General features: G+C 33.0%; 1 protein-coding gene across 1 annotated transcript in view; it reads left to right on the top strand.

Annotated features, from left to right (window-relative positions):
- Positions 1–2,566: 2,566 nt before the first annotated feature.
- Positions 2,567–17,397, top strand: part of LOC108782718 (Na(+)/H(+) exchange regulatory cofactor NHE-RF1) — a 17,006-nt gene continuing 2,175 nt past the window's right edge. The window contains exon 1 of the mRNA XM_018551071.1: positions 2,567–3,008. Within this exon, the coding sequence (XP_018406573.1) occupies positions 2,592–3,008 (417 nt within the window). The 5' untranslated portion in view covers positions 2,567–2,591. The remainder of the gene's footprint in view (positions 3,009–17,397) is intronic.

The following is a 17,397-nucleotide window of genomic DNA, read 5'->3' on the forward strand; positions in this document are numbered from 1 at the left end:
AAAATGAATAAATATATTCTTCTTTTACACATCATTTATGCTTCTTTCTAACGTTTGGTATTAAGAAATTTGTTATGATTTCTCTTTCTTGGTAATGGTATTCGAACGGTATTTTTCCAGTATGTCTACATTGATGTACTTTATTATTACGACATTCCACGCGATTGCCCGCAAAGATTGCTAAAGAACGGAAGTGGCGACGTGATTGCTTTTCATTTAATATTAACATTAAGATGAGGCTCTGCGTAAAAGCACCAGCTTCCTATTTGATTCGTTGACATCCCAGGTTCGATCTTTGACGCTTAAATGCACCTCACACAAAGGAATTCCTTTTATTACGCGATAGCGCGCCTACTTTTATTGTGGTGCTATTTTATTGTTAGTTTGCGAGTTTTATAACTCGTCTTTTATCGTGATGTAATCGTGTCCTTAATCGACAGTGTTACGTCGTTGTGATTGCATCACGCCTCTGCATTACAATTATCATGCGACTCAATTGTCTGCGTTTCGCGGAAAAAAGTGCCGAATCAACGTACTTATTGAATGCGCGTCGGTAATTAGTCGTAATGTAAATTGGAAGAAACGTGATTGCGTTCAAAATATGTTATTGCGTTTCAGTAAGGGCAAGACTAAGATGTCAGTCAACATTGTGGAAAACAATTAAAATTGTGTCATATATAAAATAAAATTACGAGAGATATTCAAAACAACCATATAGTGTCAAAATATAAGAAAACTAGTATAAAAATAGTACAATGAAATAAAATAATTTTAGGTTCTTTGATTTTATTTGTTTATTTTTAAAAATTGTGTCGCGTTGGAATGCGTTCTCAAATTATTGAAATTTCTGAAAATTTAATCTAAAGCACATATATGTGAGAATTATAGATTTTCAATACTATGTCGCATTATTTGTATACTTTTTGCATTTAGTATATGTAAATTTGTTTTCTTCCTCTCCAACTTCAGAATAAAAAATTTATCTCGTTTTAAATGCAATAAAGATTTTGTAAAAATGTCAAGAAACGCAAACAGACCTACTGTCAGTATACATTCAGAAAATACTTACTTTTGGATAAGTAACCGACGCGCATGAACGTAGCGCCTGCGCGTAGAGCTTCGCGCAGCTGCCGCGAGAGGTTAATCGTCGAGCGCCGGCATGACAGTCCTCGAACCTCGACGTTCACATCGCGAAGTCGTGGTTCACATATAGGTAATATGGACGTTCACTGCTGACTTTCCTGCACAGAACATATACTCATTCCTGTCAGAGAGAAACCTGAGAGAGGACATGACGGCCTAAAACCTGTAACCGCAAAATGCTGCCGCGCACTACTGCCCTCTGAAGAAGTGGATGTGAACTACACAACAATATCCATCTTTTTACGGCACTCCTGGTGGAAATAAATCGCTGAAATCGTTAAAATAACTTAAATCTATCAAATTAATGAAGATTTTAACGGTTACAGTGATTTATTTCCATCAGGAGTGCCGCAAAAAGATGGATATTGTTGTGTAGTTTACACCTACTTCTTCAGAGGGCAGTAGTGCGCGGCAGCATTTTGCGGTGTTGCAGCGGTGTATTTTCTGCTCCGGTATCTCGTTTCGTTCATCAGCGCATTGTTCGAATTTCTTTTCGTATTTGAGGGACACGTCGCTAAACCATAATCTCCAAGTGACATACATAAGTTGCGTATATATACGTGTTAAATGAATTTTTGAATGGATTAATGTGTGAAGTGCCGACCTGTGCGATTCAAATGCAAAATGGACAAGAACTGATTCTTTCTCTGTACTCCTCCTCGAGTGTTTGAGAAGCACATCGATAGACTACAATTTCCGAGTGACGTACGTAAATTGCGTATGTATGTGTTAAATGAACTATCTGCGATGAATAATTAATTCGTGAAGTGCGACGTAGCGCGAAAAAGCGAGTGGAGCACAAATTCAAATTTTCAGTCGAGACTCGAGACAGTCGATCGTCAAGTAAACTGACTGATCTTCTTCTGGCTAGAAGAGAAGAGGTATTCAATTCAACGGGCTATTCAAATACGCGAAGGATGCAATTAATGAATAACCGGAAGGAAAACGAAGAAGAGAACGAAAAATTCATAAAAAAAAATCGTAAGTAATTTTCGCAGCGCAGTTAGCGCTGGTTAGCGCGTAACGGCCGTATACGGAGGGAATCGGGTCGATTCGGCGCTCGTCGGCAGTCGTCGAAACGGCCGCGGCGGCACAGCCAGGTACGGTAGGCGGCGGCAGTTCGGCTCCGTTCGGCACTGTTCGTCACTCCTAGCGTTCGCGCCTGCTGGCCGAGTAATCGGAGTAAACGTAGTCAACTTCGCATCACTTCGTAGTTCGCATACGTCCTATACGTACTTTGGTCCGTCGTTCGAACGTGCGCGCGTGTCTCTTCGTTTGTCCTGTTACCTATTACCTCGCGGTGTTTCTCTCGTCTCGATTCGCGCGTGACTCGCGTTTCGCGCGTTCCTCCAGTGCGCGGTGTGGTGGTGTTCCGGCAGTGGATCCGGCGAAAGATTCTTGCACGTTAGTCCTTCTTGTCTCGTCGAAAGTGAGACCGACGTGACGTGATGTCTTCCTTCAAGGACGATAAAGCGCCGTGTGCCCGACTCTGCCACATCGTCAAGTGGGATGATTTCAATGGTTACGGCTTCAATCTGCACGCGCAGAAGGGCAAGAACGGTCAGTTTATCGGCAAGGTGGACGAGGGCTCGCCGAGCTTGGCAGCCGGTCTGCGCCAGGGCGATCGGATAGTCGAGGTTAACGAGATCGACATCGCGAACGAAACTCACAATCAAGTGGTCGAGCGTATCAAGGCGTTCGCCAATGAGACTAAGCTGCTAGTGGTTGACCAGGAGGCCGATGATTACTTCAGGGAAAACAACATCGTCATCAAGGGTACTATGTCAAACATCAAAGTGATCAAAACGCCGGAGAGAAATCCCAACATCGTGGAGGAGCATAATGAAGATGGCTCCGTTGACGAGGTAAGTGCGTTTCCTTTCTTTTTTTTTCCTTTTTCGTCTTGTTATCATCGACTTTGGGCGTCCCAAATGTGCGATTTGTCGTGTATCGAATTTTTAAACTTTTTATAGAAATTTAGATTTAGAGATAGACTCGTATTTTTTTTTTTTATAAAGCCGAATTTTACATGTATGGGTGAATTACTGAGATCTAAGGAAATGAAGCATCACACCTCGCATTCTCAATCCCCTACTCTACCTTCTAGTAGTGGCACTGTTTAACCCTTGGCAGAGACTGGGTAACGCCCCCGGCTAAAACCCCAGCCGGAAGTCAAGGGAACAGAACGAGTAGGGGATCCAACCCCTCTAGGGAGGGTTGGACGTAAGGCTAACGACCTTACTCCGTAAAATAAGTGACGTTACGGAACCACAGAATAGGCTTCGGAAGGATGGATTTAACATAAGACGACATGGAGCGAGTAAACAGATAAGGTTAAGATAATAGCAATTTGGAGCATCAGAACTATGTTAGGAAAATTGTATGCTGGTAGGAAACGGATAGGAATGAACGATGTACACAAGAACCTGGAAGCAATGAACATTAAAGAATGAATGGAAAAGATGAGGAATAAGGAGCAATATTGTGACGGAAGCTCGAGCTCACCTTGAGCTGTAGCGCCGAATGGAATGGAATGGAAGTGAATTGCTGATCCTTTGTTTTAATTGAAATCCGCGACTGACATACACAATGTTGAAAAATAAGTTATTTTTACTTTTGATGCATATTTTTCTTTTTAGTTCACTTGTGGTTTAGATTTAATGTGATGATAATGTAAAAATTGTATTTTTCTAGCCATGATTAATTGCTTGACTGATGGTTCGGTAATGGTAACAACTTTAAATTACTATAAAATTATCAATTTAGTGATAACACACCATAGCTAGAAAAATATAATTTTTACATTATCATTGGATTAAGTCTAATCACAAGTTAATCAAAAAATGAGAACTGACTGTACCATATCTTTTCCATTATACATGTCCTGAATAATTCAATACATGTTTTAACTTAATTTTATTATGATTGATTAATTAATTTTTACATAAATAATCTGTTGTCGCAAAGTATATGTGCGTAATGGTGAATAAATTATTTCTTTTCTAATAATGCATATAGGTATAAATGGAAAATTGGTATTCTTAGAATAATTTAAGAGCCTTTCTCGAGAGATAGTTATTAATAAGAAACGGTTATTCGGAATAAACAGCTATGTTTTGGTACAAATTACCATTTGAATTCGAATCGTAAGAGTATTGTTCGAATTGTAAGAGTAACATGGCATCGTATGACTATCTTGCAAAGCGCCGATGATTTTTTTTTTGAATAGATATAAATTAATATTCATTCGGGCACGCGGAACTAATGTAAAAAGTGCTTTTTCTAGTTACATCTATTATAATTTTGAGTGAGATAACTAGAGTATTCTGTTTAATATGATTAGAATTTTTTGGGTTTATTTTCGATGTATTCTAGTCTCAGTGTAGATAATATTTCATTCTTATCTCACAAATCAATCCAGAAGATTTACAATGGTAAAGAATAAAAGACTAATGTCCAACTTCTTCACTTTCAGATAAATTGCGGATAACTTTATCTAGGGGATATCTCCATTGTATTCTGGCAGACGCTCCAAGATAAAGAAGTCTAGAGAATTCTAAAGATTAAGATATTAGGCAAAAAAGACTTTTCTTCTTATCTCTGATAACAATTAGATATAAACTAAAAATTTTCTCATAAAAATTTGTTTTTTATATTTTTTCTTTAACTCTATATACTGAGAAAAATTTCTGGTTGAAGATAAACAGACCAAAATTTAATCATATCAATTAGAATTCTAGTTATATTTCAACTAGGATTATAATACATAGATTTAAGTAGAAGAATTCTGGTTTGTCCATTTTCAATCAGAATGCCGATTAATACAATCAGACTTTTATCCCAGTAATGTAGTGAAAATGTGTGAAATATTTCAAGTAAATTAAAGAGGTAAAAAGAGAGAGGAGAAAAGTGGTTAGCGCATGTTAAGGTAAACACATCGGTTGATCGGCATTTTCTTCGGCCGCGAAAGTCCCGGGAGACGACGCGCCCGTACCAAAGGAATCCGTGGCATTCGCGTGGAATTTATCCGAGTCGCGCTACGGGTCCACCTGTTGAATTCGTTGTCGCAGCAGCAGCAGCAGCTGCTACTACTACTCTCGTGTTTACGTCCACGATAGAAAGTGTCTAGCACGTAGCGACGCGTGTAATATCTGAATACATCGCTATCGAATATCGACGATAATTTTAGCAACTATATATAAATGTTTGGTATGCATAACCATTATTGTTGATATTTGATTTAAAACTTTTTAAATTAAAAATAAGAATGCTTTATATATTATAATAATTTTTTATTTCAATCAAATTTTATTTGTTCTATTCTAATTAAATTCTGATTAGAATACAATTTTTTAATAAAAAAGTAAGAAAGTTTTTATAAGGCATATATTAACGAATTAATAGTTGTTTATATCTAAACATTTTTCTCAGTATAATAATACAACTCATATTGCGATATTAAGCGGATCTGTGAAGTTAACACGACATTGTATTAATATAAAAAAACTGCAGTTCTAATAACTGTAATGTTAATTTTGGTTTTTAGTGTAAAAAATGCGGAACTGTTCTTTATTTTGACAAGGAACTATAGAACTATGAAAAGTACTACTATTACTATATTTTTTTATATTAATAAAGAGTGACATACTACCTCCAAATGGGTGTATTCAGTTAGCACCCCAACTATAGTACTCAGGAGTTCTGATTAGAGTTCCCACTTCCTTTTGACGAGACGAAGAGTTCCCTATAGTTAATAATAAGAGTTCCGCTTAATAAACATTAAAAATTTTTTTAAATTAGGGTGCTAACTTTTTATCGAATTTCGAGGTGGAATAGTTCTGAGCGGCTTAATAGCTTCAATTTGCGATTGCCTAGAGTTCCTGATACTTATGTAAAAAAATTTTCGAATATTAAAAAAAAAATTAAAAATTTTTGAAAAATTAATTTTTAGATACAATAGTTCTGATGATAATTCCTGCTTCTTTTTGACGATACGAAGAGTTCTCTATGATTTTTAATGGCTTATGCGCTAATAATAATTTTTTAATAATTTTTTAAAAATGGGGTGCTAAGTTTTTAATGAAATTCATGGTCGCATAGTTCTGATCAGCTTAACAGGATTATTTTGTGAATACCTAGAGTTCTTGATACATAAAAAACATTTTTGAAGAATAATAAAATTTTTTTAAAATAGTAGAAATTTTTGAAACATGATCTTACAAATGTAACAAATGATGCTATATCTTACAAATCGTTGGTCCAATCGCTTTTTCACCTGATAGTTTTTGATAGAACTCGTCGAGAACTATAAGAAACGCTACTCAGAACTACTCGGTACTCTCAAAAAATTTTCCGACGTGGGACTTGGAAAAAAATTTTAGGTCAAAAATTTTTTGAGAGTACCGAGTAGTTCTGTTCGGAGTTCTGGACAGTTCTCGGCGAGTTCTGTCGAAAAGTATCAGGGCTGAAAGCGATTAGACAACGGTTTCTGAGATATACTCTAAAAATTTTTGATTTTCTGACAAATGTCATTGTATCTTGGAAACCGTTGGTTCAATCGCTTTTGTATCGCATAGTCTTCGATAGGACTCGTCGAGAACTATAAGAAACGCTACTAAGAACTATTCGGTACTCTCAAAAAATTTTTCAAAGATTTCTACTATTTTTTTAAAATTTTATTATTCTTCAAAAATGTTTTTTATGTATCAAGAACTCTAGGTATTCACAAAATAGTCCTGTTAAGCTGATCAGAACTATGCGACCTTGAATTTCGTTAAAAACTTAGCACCCCATTTTTAAAAAATTATTAAAAAATGATTATTAAGCGCATATGTCATTAAAAATCATAGAGAACTCTTCGTATCGTCAAAAAGAAGCAGGAATTATCATCAAAACTATTGTATCTAAAAATTAATTTTTCAATAATTTTTAATTTTTTTTTTAATATTCGAAAATTTTTTTACATATCAGGAACTCTAGGCAATCGCAAATTGAAGCTATTAAGCCGCTCAGAACTATTCCATCTCGAAATTCGATAAAAAGTTAGTTCCCCATTTAAAAAAAATTTTTTTTTAATGTTTATTGAGCGGAACTCTTGTTATTAACTATAGGGAACTCTTCGTCTCGTCAAAAGGAAGTGGGAACTCTAATCAGAACTCCTGAGTACTATAGTTGGGGTGCTAACTTAACACATCCCCTCCAAATCTATATTAAGGCACGAATTATTTTATTTTTACTAATATTAGAAAATCTATAAATTTATTTTGGTATTTATTTTATTGTAGATATAAATATATTTATATAAAATCGATTTTGCTGAAGTATTTAAAAAGTTAGGTAGATATAGATTTTAAAATTATTTTGTTCATAGACTATTGATTATATAGGAAGTTCAACCGTGATAAGAAATGCTGCAAAAAGTTTTGACCTTCTAGCAGTATCTTATATAATTATTTTGATGAGATTCAAATAAAATTATTTTCAAATCTATATTTAACTAAATTTTTAAATACTTCAGCAAATTCAGTTTTCCCGTATACATTCATTTTATTTTGGTATACATTATGCTGATAATTATTCGTTAAACAACGCGTGTTCACCTTTATTTTTTATGTCGTAGCAAACAACATTCAGGTTTTGTAGCGTAGCTTTTATAAAATGTAAACAGGTGCACACTATTGAATTTGAACACGCACGTCATCGTGTCATAATTAGTTATTTCTCTTCGGAACAGTCTTGCCATCGCTCTGTTCTTTTATAGTCATTTCGATGATCGATGTGTTGCAGTAAAAGTAACTGGAATAGAAATTCGATGTATAGTAAGCTACAAAAGAGATCTGTTCTGGCTTTCTCCTTACGATATGAAAATCAATTGTATTATTACAATTCATGTATAATATTAACTATGAAATTTATTAATGTACTTCATTTATTTTTGATAGATTATTTACTTGTAAAGTTGTCTTTTTAAATTCGGTATGCGTGAACAACGTAAAATTCATGTTTTATTTATACGATATTACTTACTTTCATATGCATTCATACGACAAATTTTACAATCTTTATTATTATATTTACATCATACAAATTTAATTTACAGGAGCGTACTTGTTTGATATTTATATATGATTGCGCGGAAATAAGATTCATAAATATTTCTAAGGTCGTAATCGATTCTACCGCGATTTATATTGCCGTAATCACCACGGCGATAAGAAGCGCAAGTACCGAGTCGCATGTATCTTTTACTTGGATTACCAAGAGTTAATGATGCGGCAGGAAGTGATTTAAGTTTAGATCGTCCAAATCCTTTTTCAGGGAAACGGTTATGCAAGCGTCGTAATGACGTGCATACCTCATTTTCCCATCGACGCATCCTCTCTAAGCGATGACGCGTTTCTTTGCCTGTACCGTCAGCTGACTAATAAAATGAGAAATCGCGATTTTTTCCTTTTGCCAATCGTGCCGTGCGATTATTTTGCGTTGATTTCTCACCGTACGAGGCGTCACGTTTCTTCCATTATTATCAGTTACATGGAAAGATGCGGCCTCGATCGAAAGATAAAGAATTATGATAATTTAAGTGAGTCACAGTCACACCTCGCGAAAATTAGAAGTTATCGAAAATGTTAGAAATATGATTCTTTAAAATATTAATAAGACACATTTTCTAAATCTAAATCATTAATCATAATTTAGTATTGATTATAAATATAAAGTATGTATTCATCTGTGTACATACAGATATATTAAGATAAAAATTTATTATAATTTCACGATTTATATACGCAGCTTGATGTATTCAAGTCATTATTTATATATTAAACATGCTATGCAGCTTTAGTCAAGGCTAAGTATACGATAAAAAATTTAAGATATTATGACGCTATTTCTCATAAATCATCATCTCTAAGCCATATTTTTATCCTATTTCTGTCGAAATAATTATCTTTAATATTCTACCTTGTTTGTACACATACCTACCATAATTCACTTGTATAATCTTTTTATCTTGCATTGTCCGATATTCTTTTTAGGCCCGATTGCACCAACGTGATTTCGATTTTAAGCGAAACTTAAACTGTCTGTGTCTCTGTCTCTCTTTTGGTTTAATACAAGATAGATAAAGTTGTAAGTCTTGCTTGAAATCAAGTAATGTTGGTGCAACCGGGCCTTAATCTCCTAAGAATTAAAAGGCTTTATTTATTTTCAATGAGAACTTATGCCATTATTAAACTCAAATAATATTATTCGTAATACTTTGTCTCGTGACTTCTATTAATTCCTTTAAAGCTGATATAATTGGGGATAAAAGGGTTAATTGGCATAAATTGTCACTAAATAATATGTCGACATTCACGTTAAGTTACCATTACCATCTTTCTGTGTGGTTATCAGCAACGGCATTTTTGCATTTATTACAACACATTCATCGTGCTTACGTGAATATTCAAGTAACCGCCTACCTAAATTAACAATAAGTCGATGATGCCACCGCATCTGTATTTGCTCGGAGTAATAAGATAGAAATGAGGAGACTCGTCACGTATCCATATAAATTGCGCGTACATGTTACGCATCATCTATAATATATTTTCCTCTTAAAAAGTGTTCCTTTTTATTGATCGTTTTTTTCTCGTTTTACAGACAATAAAATTGCATTTAATTATTGTTAGAGCATTTGATTTGTATCTTAAAATGAAGACAATTGATTGATTACAACTTATCGGAGGTGGAAAAATGACTGAAGGACGAATGTGTCTCTATATGCATAACAGCATATCCTTTCTTTTATTTCTAGGTCACTGAATCACATTTATTGTTCTCGTTATAAGCTACCGATAATAACTGTTTTGCGTTATCCGTTGCATGAGTGAATTATTAATGACATGCAGCGTTTGGCAGGAAAAGCAGCTTTGCAACTGTTGTAAAATTCTTGAATATGATTGGTTTATACGTTTCGATCTATAAAGAACCCAAAGCAAAAACCAATCGTATTGAAGAATTTTACAACAGTTGCAAAGCTGCTTTCTCTGCTGAACGTAGCCAATATTGCAATGTTTAAATTTTCAAGCAGTAATTAATAATGTTATTAATGAAGTAAAATAATAGTACATATATATAGATTATATATTATATTGTATTACGAAATTACAAAGTATCACGATCGAGAGTTGTCTCTATCGTCAAAGCATTAGTTTCAACGCATTCGCAACTTGTCGCATCGATTTTAATTAGCAGGTGATGTATCGTACATGTATGCGTTCTCGCGTGTCGCAAGCGCGTGTTCATTACGCAAAAGGAATGTGAATAACCTCTATCACGTTCTTTGAAATACAAGTTCGGTTCAATTAATGGAACGTACAAACGATGGTACACCGTTTCAATGCATCGAAAAATGTTTTGTCCTTGATATATTTTTCTTTTATATTAATTAACAGCTACAGATAATCGTCATATTAATATTAAAATGGAAATAAATTGATGGCTATTCTTGATCCTGCTGGAGAATTTTGTATCATCTTTTTACTTTTATTTTGTAAAAAGTTAAAGATTTTGTCTTGCGGGTATTTGTCAGTGATTCTTAGGGCCGGTTGCTCTATTCTTTGGATAAACTATGTGGTAATTTACCTACTGGATAAATAAAAGAACAAAAGTGTAAGAATATAAAAGAGTAAGGCAGTAAAACAGAGTTGAAATTTACTGAAAGGTGGAACAACTCAACCTTAATCCTTTTTGCAATCATATATTTTTAGTGTCTTTAGTCCAAGTTTTTTTTATCATTCTAGGATTTTAAAAAATTGGAAGAATTTAGAGTTACTTTTTAACATCTCTGTTACATTACCAAGTAGTTTTTACATTACCAAAACTCCTTTATTTCGAAGAAATTAATGAAATTTCACTATATAAAAAAGGCCTAGATTGCAGACGAAGGATTAAATATCATTAATAATAATCATTATGTCATTATGTAACAATTTTTATGTTATCGTCATATCTTGAAATAACACGGGATTATATCATCTCGGCACGTGCTTAAAACGTCATCACGAGTCGGCATCACCGTTGCTTCTCAAAGTCACAAGAGTATTCACGAATGTAATCGTACTACGGGGATGAATGAAATATGATTGAATCATGCTGAATAAGCGGAAGCTTTGCTGATTTGCACGTGCTAACGGACAGTCTCGACCTATACACGACAATAAAAATTACCGTTTGATATTTCCTGCTTCCGATCACGTGTAATGACTAAGGAACAAATGCTAAAAGCACTATTTTTCAATATTTTTGAATAATTTTTGGTTTTAATTAATAGATATTTTTGAATAATCACGACAGTTTTATTATTATTATTATTGTTTAAAAGATTCATAATAAAAATTAATATTTTATTATTAAAAAAGAGTTCTAAAATATCTATATATGTATATCACAGTTACTATTTTTTAAAAGTTTACCTTTTAATAGTTTTAAAAAGTAGATGTAAAATTCAGTAATAAGTAAATTTTTGTAAAGCTCTTATTATTGCGAAAAATAAAAATTAATAATTAAGACATGTCGATGAAAAATATCTTGAAGTACCTATTTTTTATATTTACGCATTTAATGCTCCAAGTAATTGTAACAGGATTAAATCACCGCGTCATATACTTAACTTCAGATTTTTGAAAAAGTCGAATTAACATTTGGCAAATCGTCATTTTTTTACGACTCGATGATTTGGTTTGCGAATGATGGAAACATTTCACTTACACACGCGTTGTTGTTCAGACAATAATTCATTTATATAGAGGTGGATGCTCGCGAGTTTATTTATTTCGTTTAACCCTTTAACATCGCTTAGAATTTCGTCTCATTGCATTGGTGGGAATTGAAAAGATTATATTGTAGTATATGAAGAGGGATAAAAGGGATAAAAACCGGTTCTACAATTGCAAAAGCGTAAATGTTATTGGAGGATTTAGTTATGATATAAAAATTGACCAATCATAGTCGAATATTCGACTGTGGTCAATTCTTACAACTACACTTACAAGTTTGTTTATACAATTGTAATTGAGCTTAATAGAGAAAGTCTCGCTAATTTTTTACACATGATCGGAGTTAATGACTTCATTCTTAAGATATTTATATTTCTTTTAAATTTCGCAAAAATAATTTTTTGAAATTATATTATCTATAAAATACTTAAATTGCTACTTTTTTTTCCAGTGAGTCAAAACATAAATAGATATCTAATCTGCAGAAGAATAATTAGGAAATATTTGAAATCAAATTGGAAGAGTTAGAATAAGTTTGTACATATTAGACATTATAGAAAATCCTGTGTATAATACCGATTAATTAATATTTATCTAATACGGAACATTCATATATCTTAAGTCTAATTAGGTATTTTAATGCTTGAAGTAAACGTTTACGTAAAGTAGCTAAAATCCAGGATGATGTTTCAAATGATGTAAATGCGAAATAGATTATTTACATGGAATATCTCTAATTAAGCGATATAATTACGAAACAACTTGTAACAATTCTATTTACGCGAGAACACGAGAAGACGCGTAACTGGCGAAGTTTGTTTCATAGGCTTTTCCTCTCTTTTGTCAGAGACAAAAGTCTCGCCCATTATCTCTCTTATCGCTTGTTCTCGTTGATATCCTTATCGTACCTTCCACGATTGTTGCACTCTTGTCTCAACAATGCTTTTACGATGCTTTTTCTCGTATCTCTCGTAACGTCCCACTCAATTCCGCCAGCCAGTTATGAAAATCTTTGCGATTGGAATGTAAAAACTCGCTCGATTTGACGATCGAGTCGTGCTTAATCTTATCCGGCATTGTCATAAATCTGATATACATACCTATTTTGTAATTCTTGCATGTCGATTACACGTGTTTCAGGTCACAACGATAAGGTATAAAGTCGCTTTTAATTTTATATACTTATTAATCTGCGATAGGTAAAATCAATGCTTTTAATAATGCAACATTTTTTAATTGAAATTTTAACTTAGTAGATTTCTTACAAGTAATGTTCCATTTGTCTATTTGAGATATGAATACCAAGAGAGATATGAAGATCTTTGAAAATGGGAATAATTTTGATAACTCTCGATTTCATGCGAAAATCCCGTTTTTGATACGCAATGCAATAATAGCAGCGGAACTGTATTCAAGGAGGAAAAGGATCACTGGAATGGAACGAATTCGTGATAGTTATGTGTGTCTTATCGTGGTGGGGAATGAGTCATTCAAGTTGCCGCGGAGAGCCTGCAAAAGTTGTGATGGCTCGTTCTTTTTTGTAGAATAAATTACAATATCTTGCGGCATAAATGGCTAATATTTTTCCTATGTCCATACGCAGAGTATCAAAGTAGAAAAATAATTCGAAAGTTGTTTACAGTTGAAGTGAAATATTTCTGTAACTGATGTAGTCGATCAAATAAGATAATTTCAGATAAAACGTTTCGCATTCTGTGATTTCTCCCAATTTTATTCGATATTTTTCTCGCGACCTTTGCACGCAACTTTTTCAAAAAACACTCGAAAATTTTTAATACTATCCATGCTTTAGAAAATGTATGCATTCGGGAACATCTGTCTGTTGTTTGCTTAGGCGGTTATCAGTGCACCTGTGTGCCAGCAACAATGCACGATTCTCGGATGCAAGTCATTACGCTATTATAATCGCAGGAAGTCGTGTTTTTGGAGGACGCGCTGATGCGTTTTATGACATTAATCAATTTCCGCAAGATTTGAGATCTGAATATTTCTTACGATAAACCTCGAGTAAATGCGCGCATACTTTCTTTCGATTAAAAATCTCTCTCTCTCTCTCTCTCTGTGATGAGTTTCCACTTCCGGTGATTTTCACGACGCGTTATGTAAATTCCGTCAATTCAAATCAATTCGTTGATTATCTGCGTCATGGCCATATTACGTATAAATTTGACTTACATACTTAAAAAAATAATGTTTTTAATAAAGAATAAGAATATCATTAATTAATTATGAATATAAAAATTTTTTTTAAGTGACGATTAGTTTATAATTTTAAGAAATTGATATTTAGAGTTTGTAAAATAGCTATTTTAATGACAAAAATTTTATTTTATAGTTGTTTTAGGGAATTATAATTTTATTAGAAATTCAATCTATTAAATTTTATATTAATTGATATATATTTATCGTTAGAAATTGAATTAATTAATTTTTTAAGAAATAAATACATTCTTACTTAATTTACTTTGATAGAAACATTTTATAAGATAGTTACTCTCTATCTAGGTAAAGTTATGAATATGTAAACGGGGCGAGCGATGGAACTTCGTTTTTTATGAAATTAACATACTAGTTATGATAATGAAATGCGTGGGAGAGGCAGACGATTGAGAGATTCTCTTTTATCGTGGGCAGTTGTAATAAATATGTGACCGAAATTCTGTTAGAAATTTTTTCCATAATTGCCAAAAAATAATTTCTTTATAGAAGTATATAATTGAAAAAATATATATTATTAAATAAAAAACTTTACATAATTTTTAAAAATAATTATTAACTATTTTGAGATTTATATTTAATGTAAAATATTTTGTGGACTTGCTGTTCACAAAAATTCTAAAAGCAATATTTTTACGTATATCAAGAATAAAAGAAAACATTTCTTTTTAAATCTTGTCACATGTTTTGTAAAGAGATTTGTAATCTTGTAAAGAGATTTTTGCAAAAATGACGCGTAGATATATAGTATAATTTGAGGAAGTCTGTTCTGCAATTGCGAATTGCGATATTGTACTCCCGATACATAGCTATCCTGCGTTTCCCGAAATAGGTCATTTCCTGCCTGTTTTGCGTAACAACTAACACAAATGCAAAATAGTGTGCCATAATCCAGTAAATCTGTTTTTTAATGATAAGCTATTCGTTAATTTAATCTTAAAGGTTTGCAACATTTATTTCTTCGCCAATCACCTTTTTCTAAAAGATAAAATCATGTTTTTTAAGCTGTTACTAATTTATTACAATATATAAATTGATAAAATTTAATATAATGCGACAATGAGGGTAACATTTCGAATCCGTTATTTGATCTTATTCCATTTCCGTGTCTTATTCTAGAACATTTTTAGAAGAAAGCGTGCCAAAAACCCGTGCACGTCTCGTCTGAATACGTATGCAGATAACGGGGATTCCCCTTCCAAGAAGGAAATGAGCATTGCACCATGCTCCCTCGCATAGGCATAATTAAATACTTGTCTGTGTAACTCGACGATAAACGCCTGTTCGAAGCGCGATATGCACGCTGCTATTTCAGAATGTTTCCCCCTCGATTAGCAATTTCTTGCGTCAGCATTATATGCGTGCGAGGAATTACAAGTTGCTTTGCCCTAAAGAGCACAGGTGAATTTATGGCCTCCGATGCAAACGTATGCGATTATTCCCATATTTATTGATAGTAAAGAATTAGTAATTGGATAAGATAATTGAGATGTGCCACAGCAAGACGTTGTAAGTGTAATTAATTAAAATTTTTTACAGAAATTGAGAGAGATGGAGTGAGATTTTTTGAGTTTTCACACATAAAAAGAAAAATTTTCTTGAAAATTAAAAAAAATTCTACAAGAATGAACACAGTAACTAAAGATATGAGCAATCAGTGTCTCTGCAAAAATTTAAACTAATTCTAATTTTTAAAAAATGTATCAAAATTGTTCAAATTTTAAAACGCTTTAAGTCCAAGTAAAAATGTAAGTTAAAACGTTTTAAGTTTAAATAAAAATGCATAATTAACTGCATAATGGACTTGTACAACACTCAGGGAAGTGTTTCGCTATTTCAGCTAGAATTCTAAGTATTATATCTAAAATGTATCGCTGATTTTTGTATCTGCTAGAAAATTTTCTATCATACCTAACTTTTATAGCAGCAATATTCTAACAATACTTGCAAGAAAAAATAGCTAGTGTAAGGTCTATATATTTATTTGACTGCCGTCGCTAAACTTTTCTATCTACCACAGTTATTTTTATAAGAGATATGTGACAGCTTATATTTGACTAGACGTCACAGGAAGACTTTTTTGCTGAATTTAACAAATGATTCAGATATAAATTCTATCTCTATTATCTAAATCGATTAGATATGAGATATATACGATATCGTAGTGCTCGCTAGCCATTTATCTATTTCAGCTAATTTTTCGTAGCTAGAAAATTTTTGCTACAATTGTAAAATCACTTTTTTCAGTGAACATTTTGCACTATCCATTTTTTTGCTTGTAGCAGCAGCACTTTTTACATAAAATGTTAATATATGATAGAATAGAACATTTACAACTCGTTTATACGCATTTCATGATTTTGGATTTACAATGTTTTGTCGTGACATGTCTTAATTAACGTCCGTCTATAATCGTAGTATCTGACTTCGAAACTCAATCCTGCAGATTTTAAATTTGAATTGTGGCAAAATAATGAGTACCTTCTGATTGAGTTAATAAAAGAAAAAAATCAGCTCGCACGAAACGGCCATGGTCATCGTTGTTTCATGGCACAGATTCTTGCCATTTTATAAAGTCGTTGCGTCAACAACAGTGGAATAAAAACGTCGTGTGCAATATACGCGAAAGTCTCCGTGAGCGAAGATACTGAAGATATTGCGGTAACGTCGCATAAAGTCTCTTTGCAGAAATGTGACAAAACCAGCTGTGACTCGGCCTTGTTCTTCATTTCAATAATGATTTCTCAATCATCGAACAAAATCGCGTTTAACTTCGATAATATCTAATGATGTTGGTTTTTACTCCTGACTTTTTGCTGTGAAAAGGTTACTATATTGGATGAAGGAGAACTTTCGAAAAATTTCTGTAATAATTTAACCTTTCGCGTCTGCAATAATATTTTTATTTTCTTTGTCTATAATCTGGGTCTCTTTTGTCCAGTCTATATTTTTTTATTGTTCTAGTAGGCTTTCAAAAAATATAGAAAAAATTCGAGGTTACTTTTCAACATTTCTATTATAAATGATCAAATAGTTTTTTCAATTATTTCAAGAGAGGGAACCAGATAACACTCTCTTTTATTTCGGAGAAATTTGAGAGTAAAATTACGCTTGTATAAAAAAACCAATTCTATAAAGTTAGTAAGATATTCTGTTATAATATAAAAAAAACAATTACATTTCCAGTAGCACTTTTTATAATTCTCTTCAATTCGAGAGAGAGAGAGAGGGGGGGAAGGAGGGGGAGGAGGGG

This window comes from Cyphomyrmex costatus, unplaced genomic scaffold (assembly GCF_001594065.2).
Source record: "Cyphomyrmex costatus isolate MS0001 unplaced genomic scaffold, Ccosl1.0 scaffold133, whole genome shotgun sequence".
Classification (NCBI taxonomy): Eukaryota; Metazoa; Arthropoda; class Insecta; order Hymenoptera; family Formicidae; genus Cyphomyrmex; species Cyphomyrmex costatus.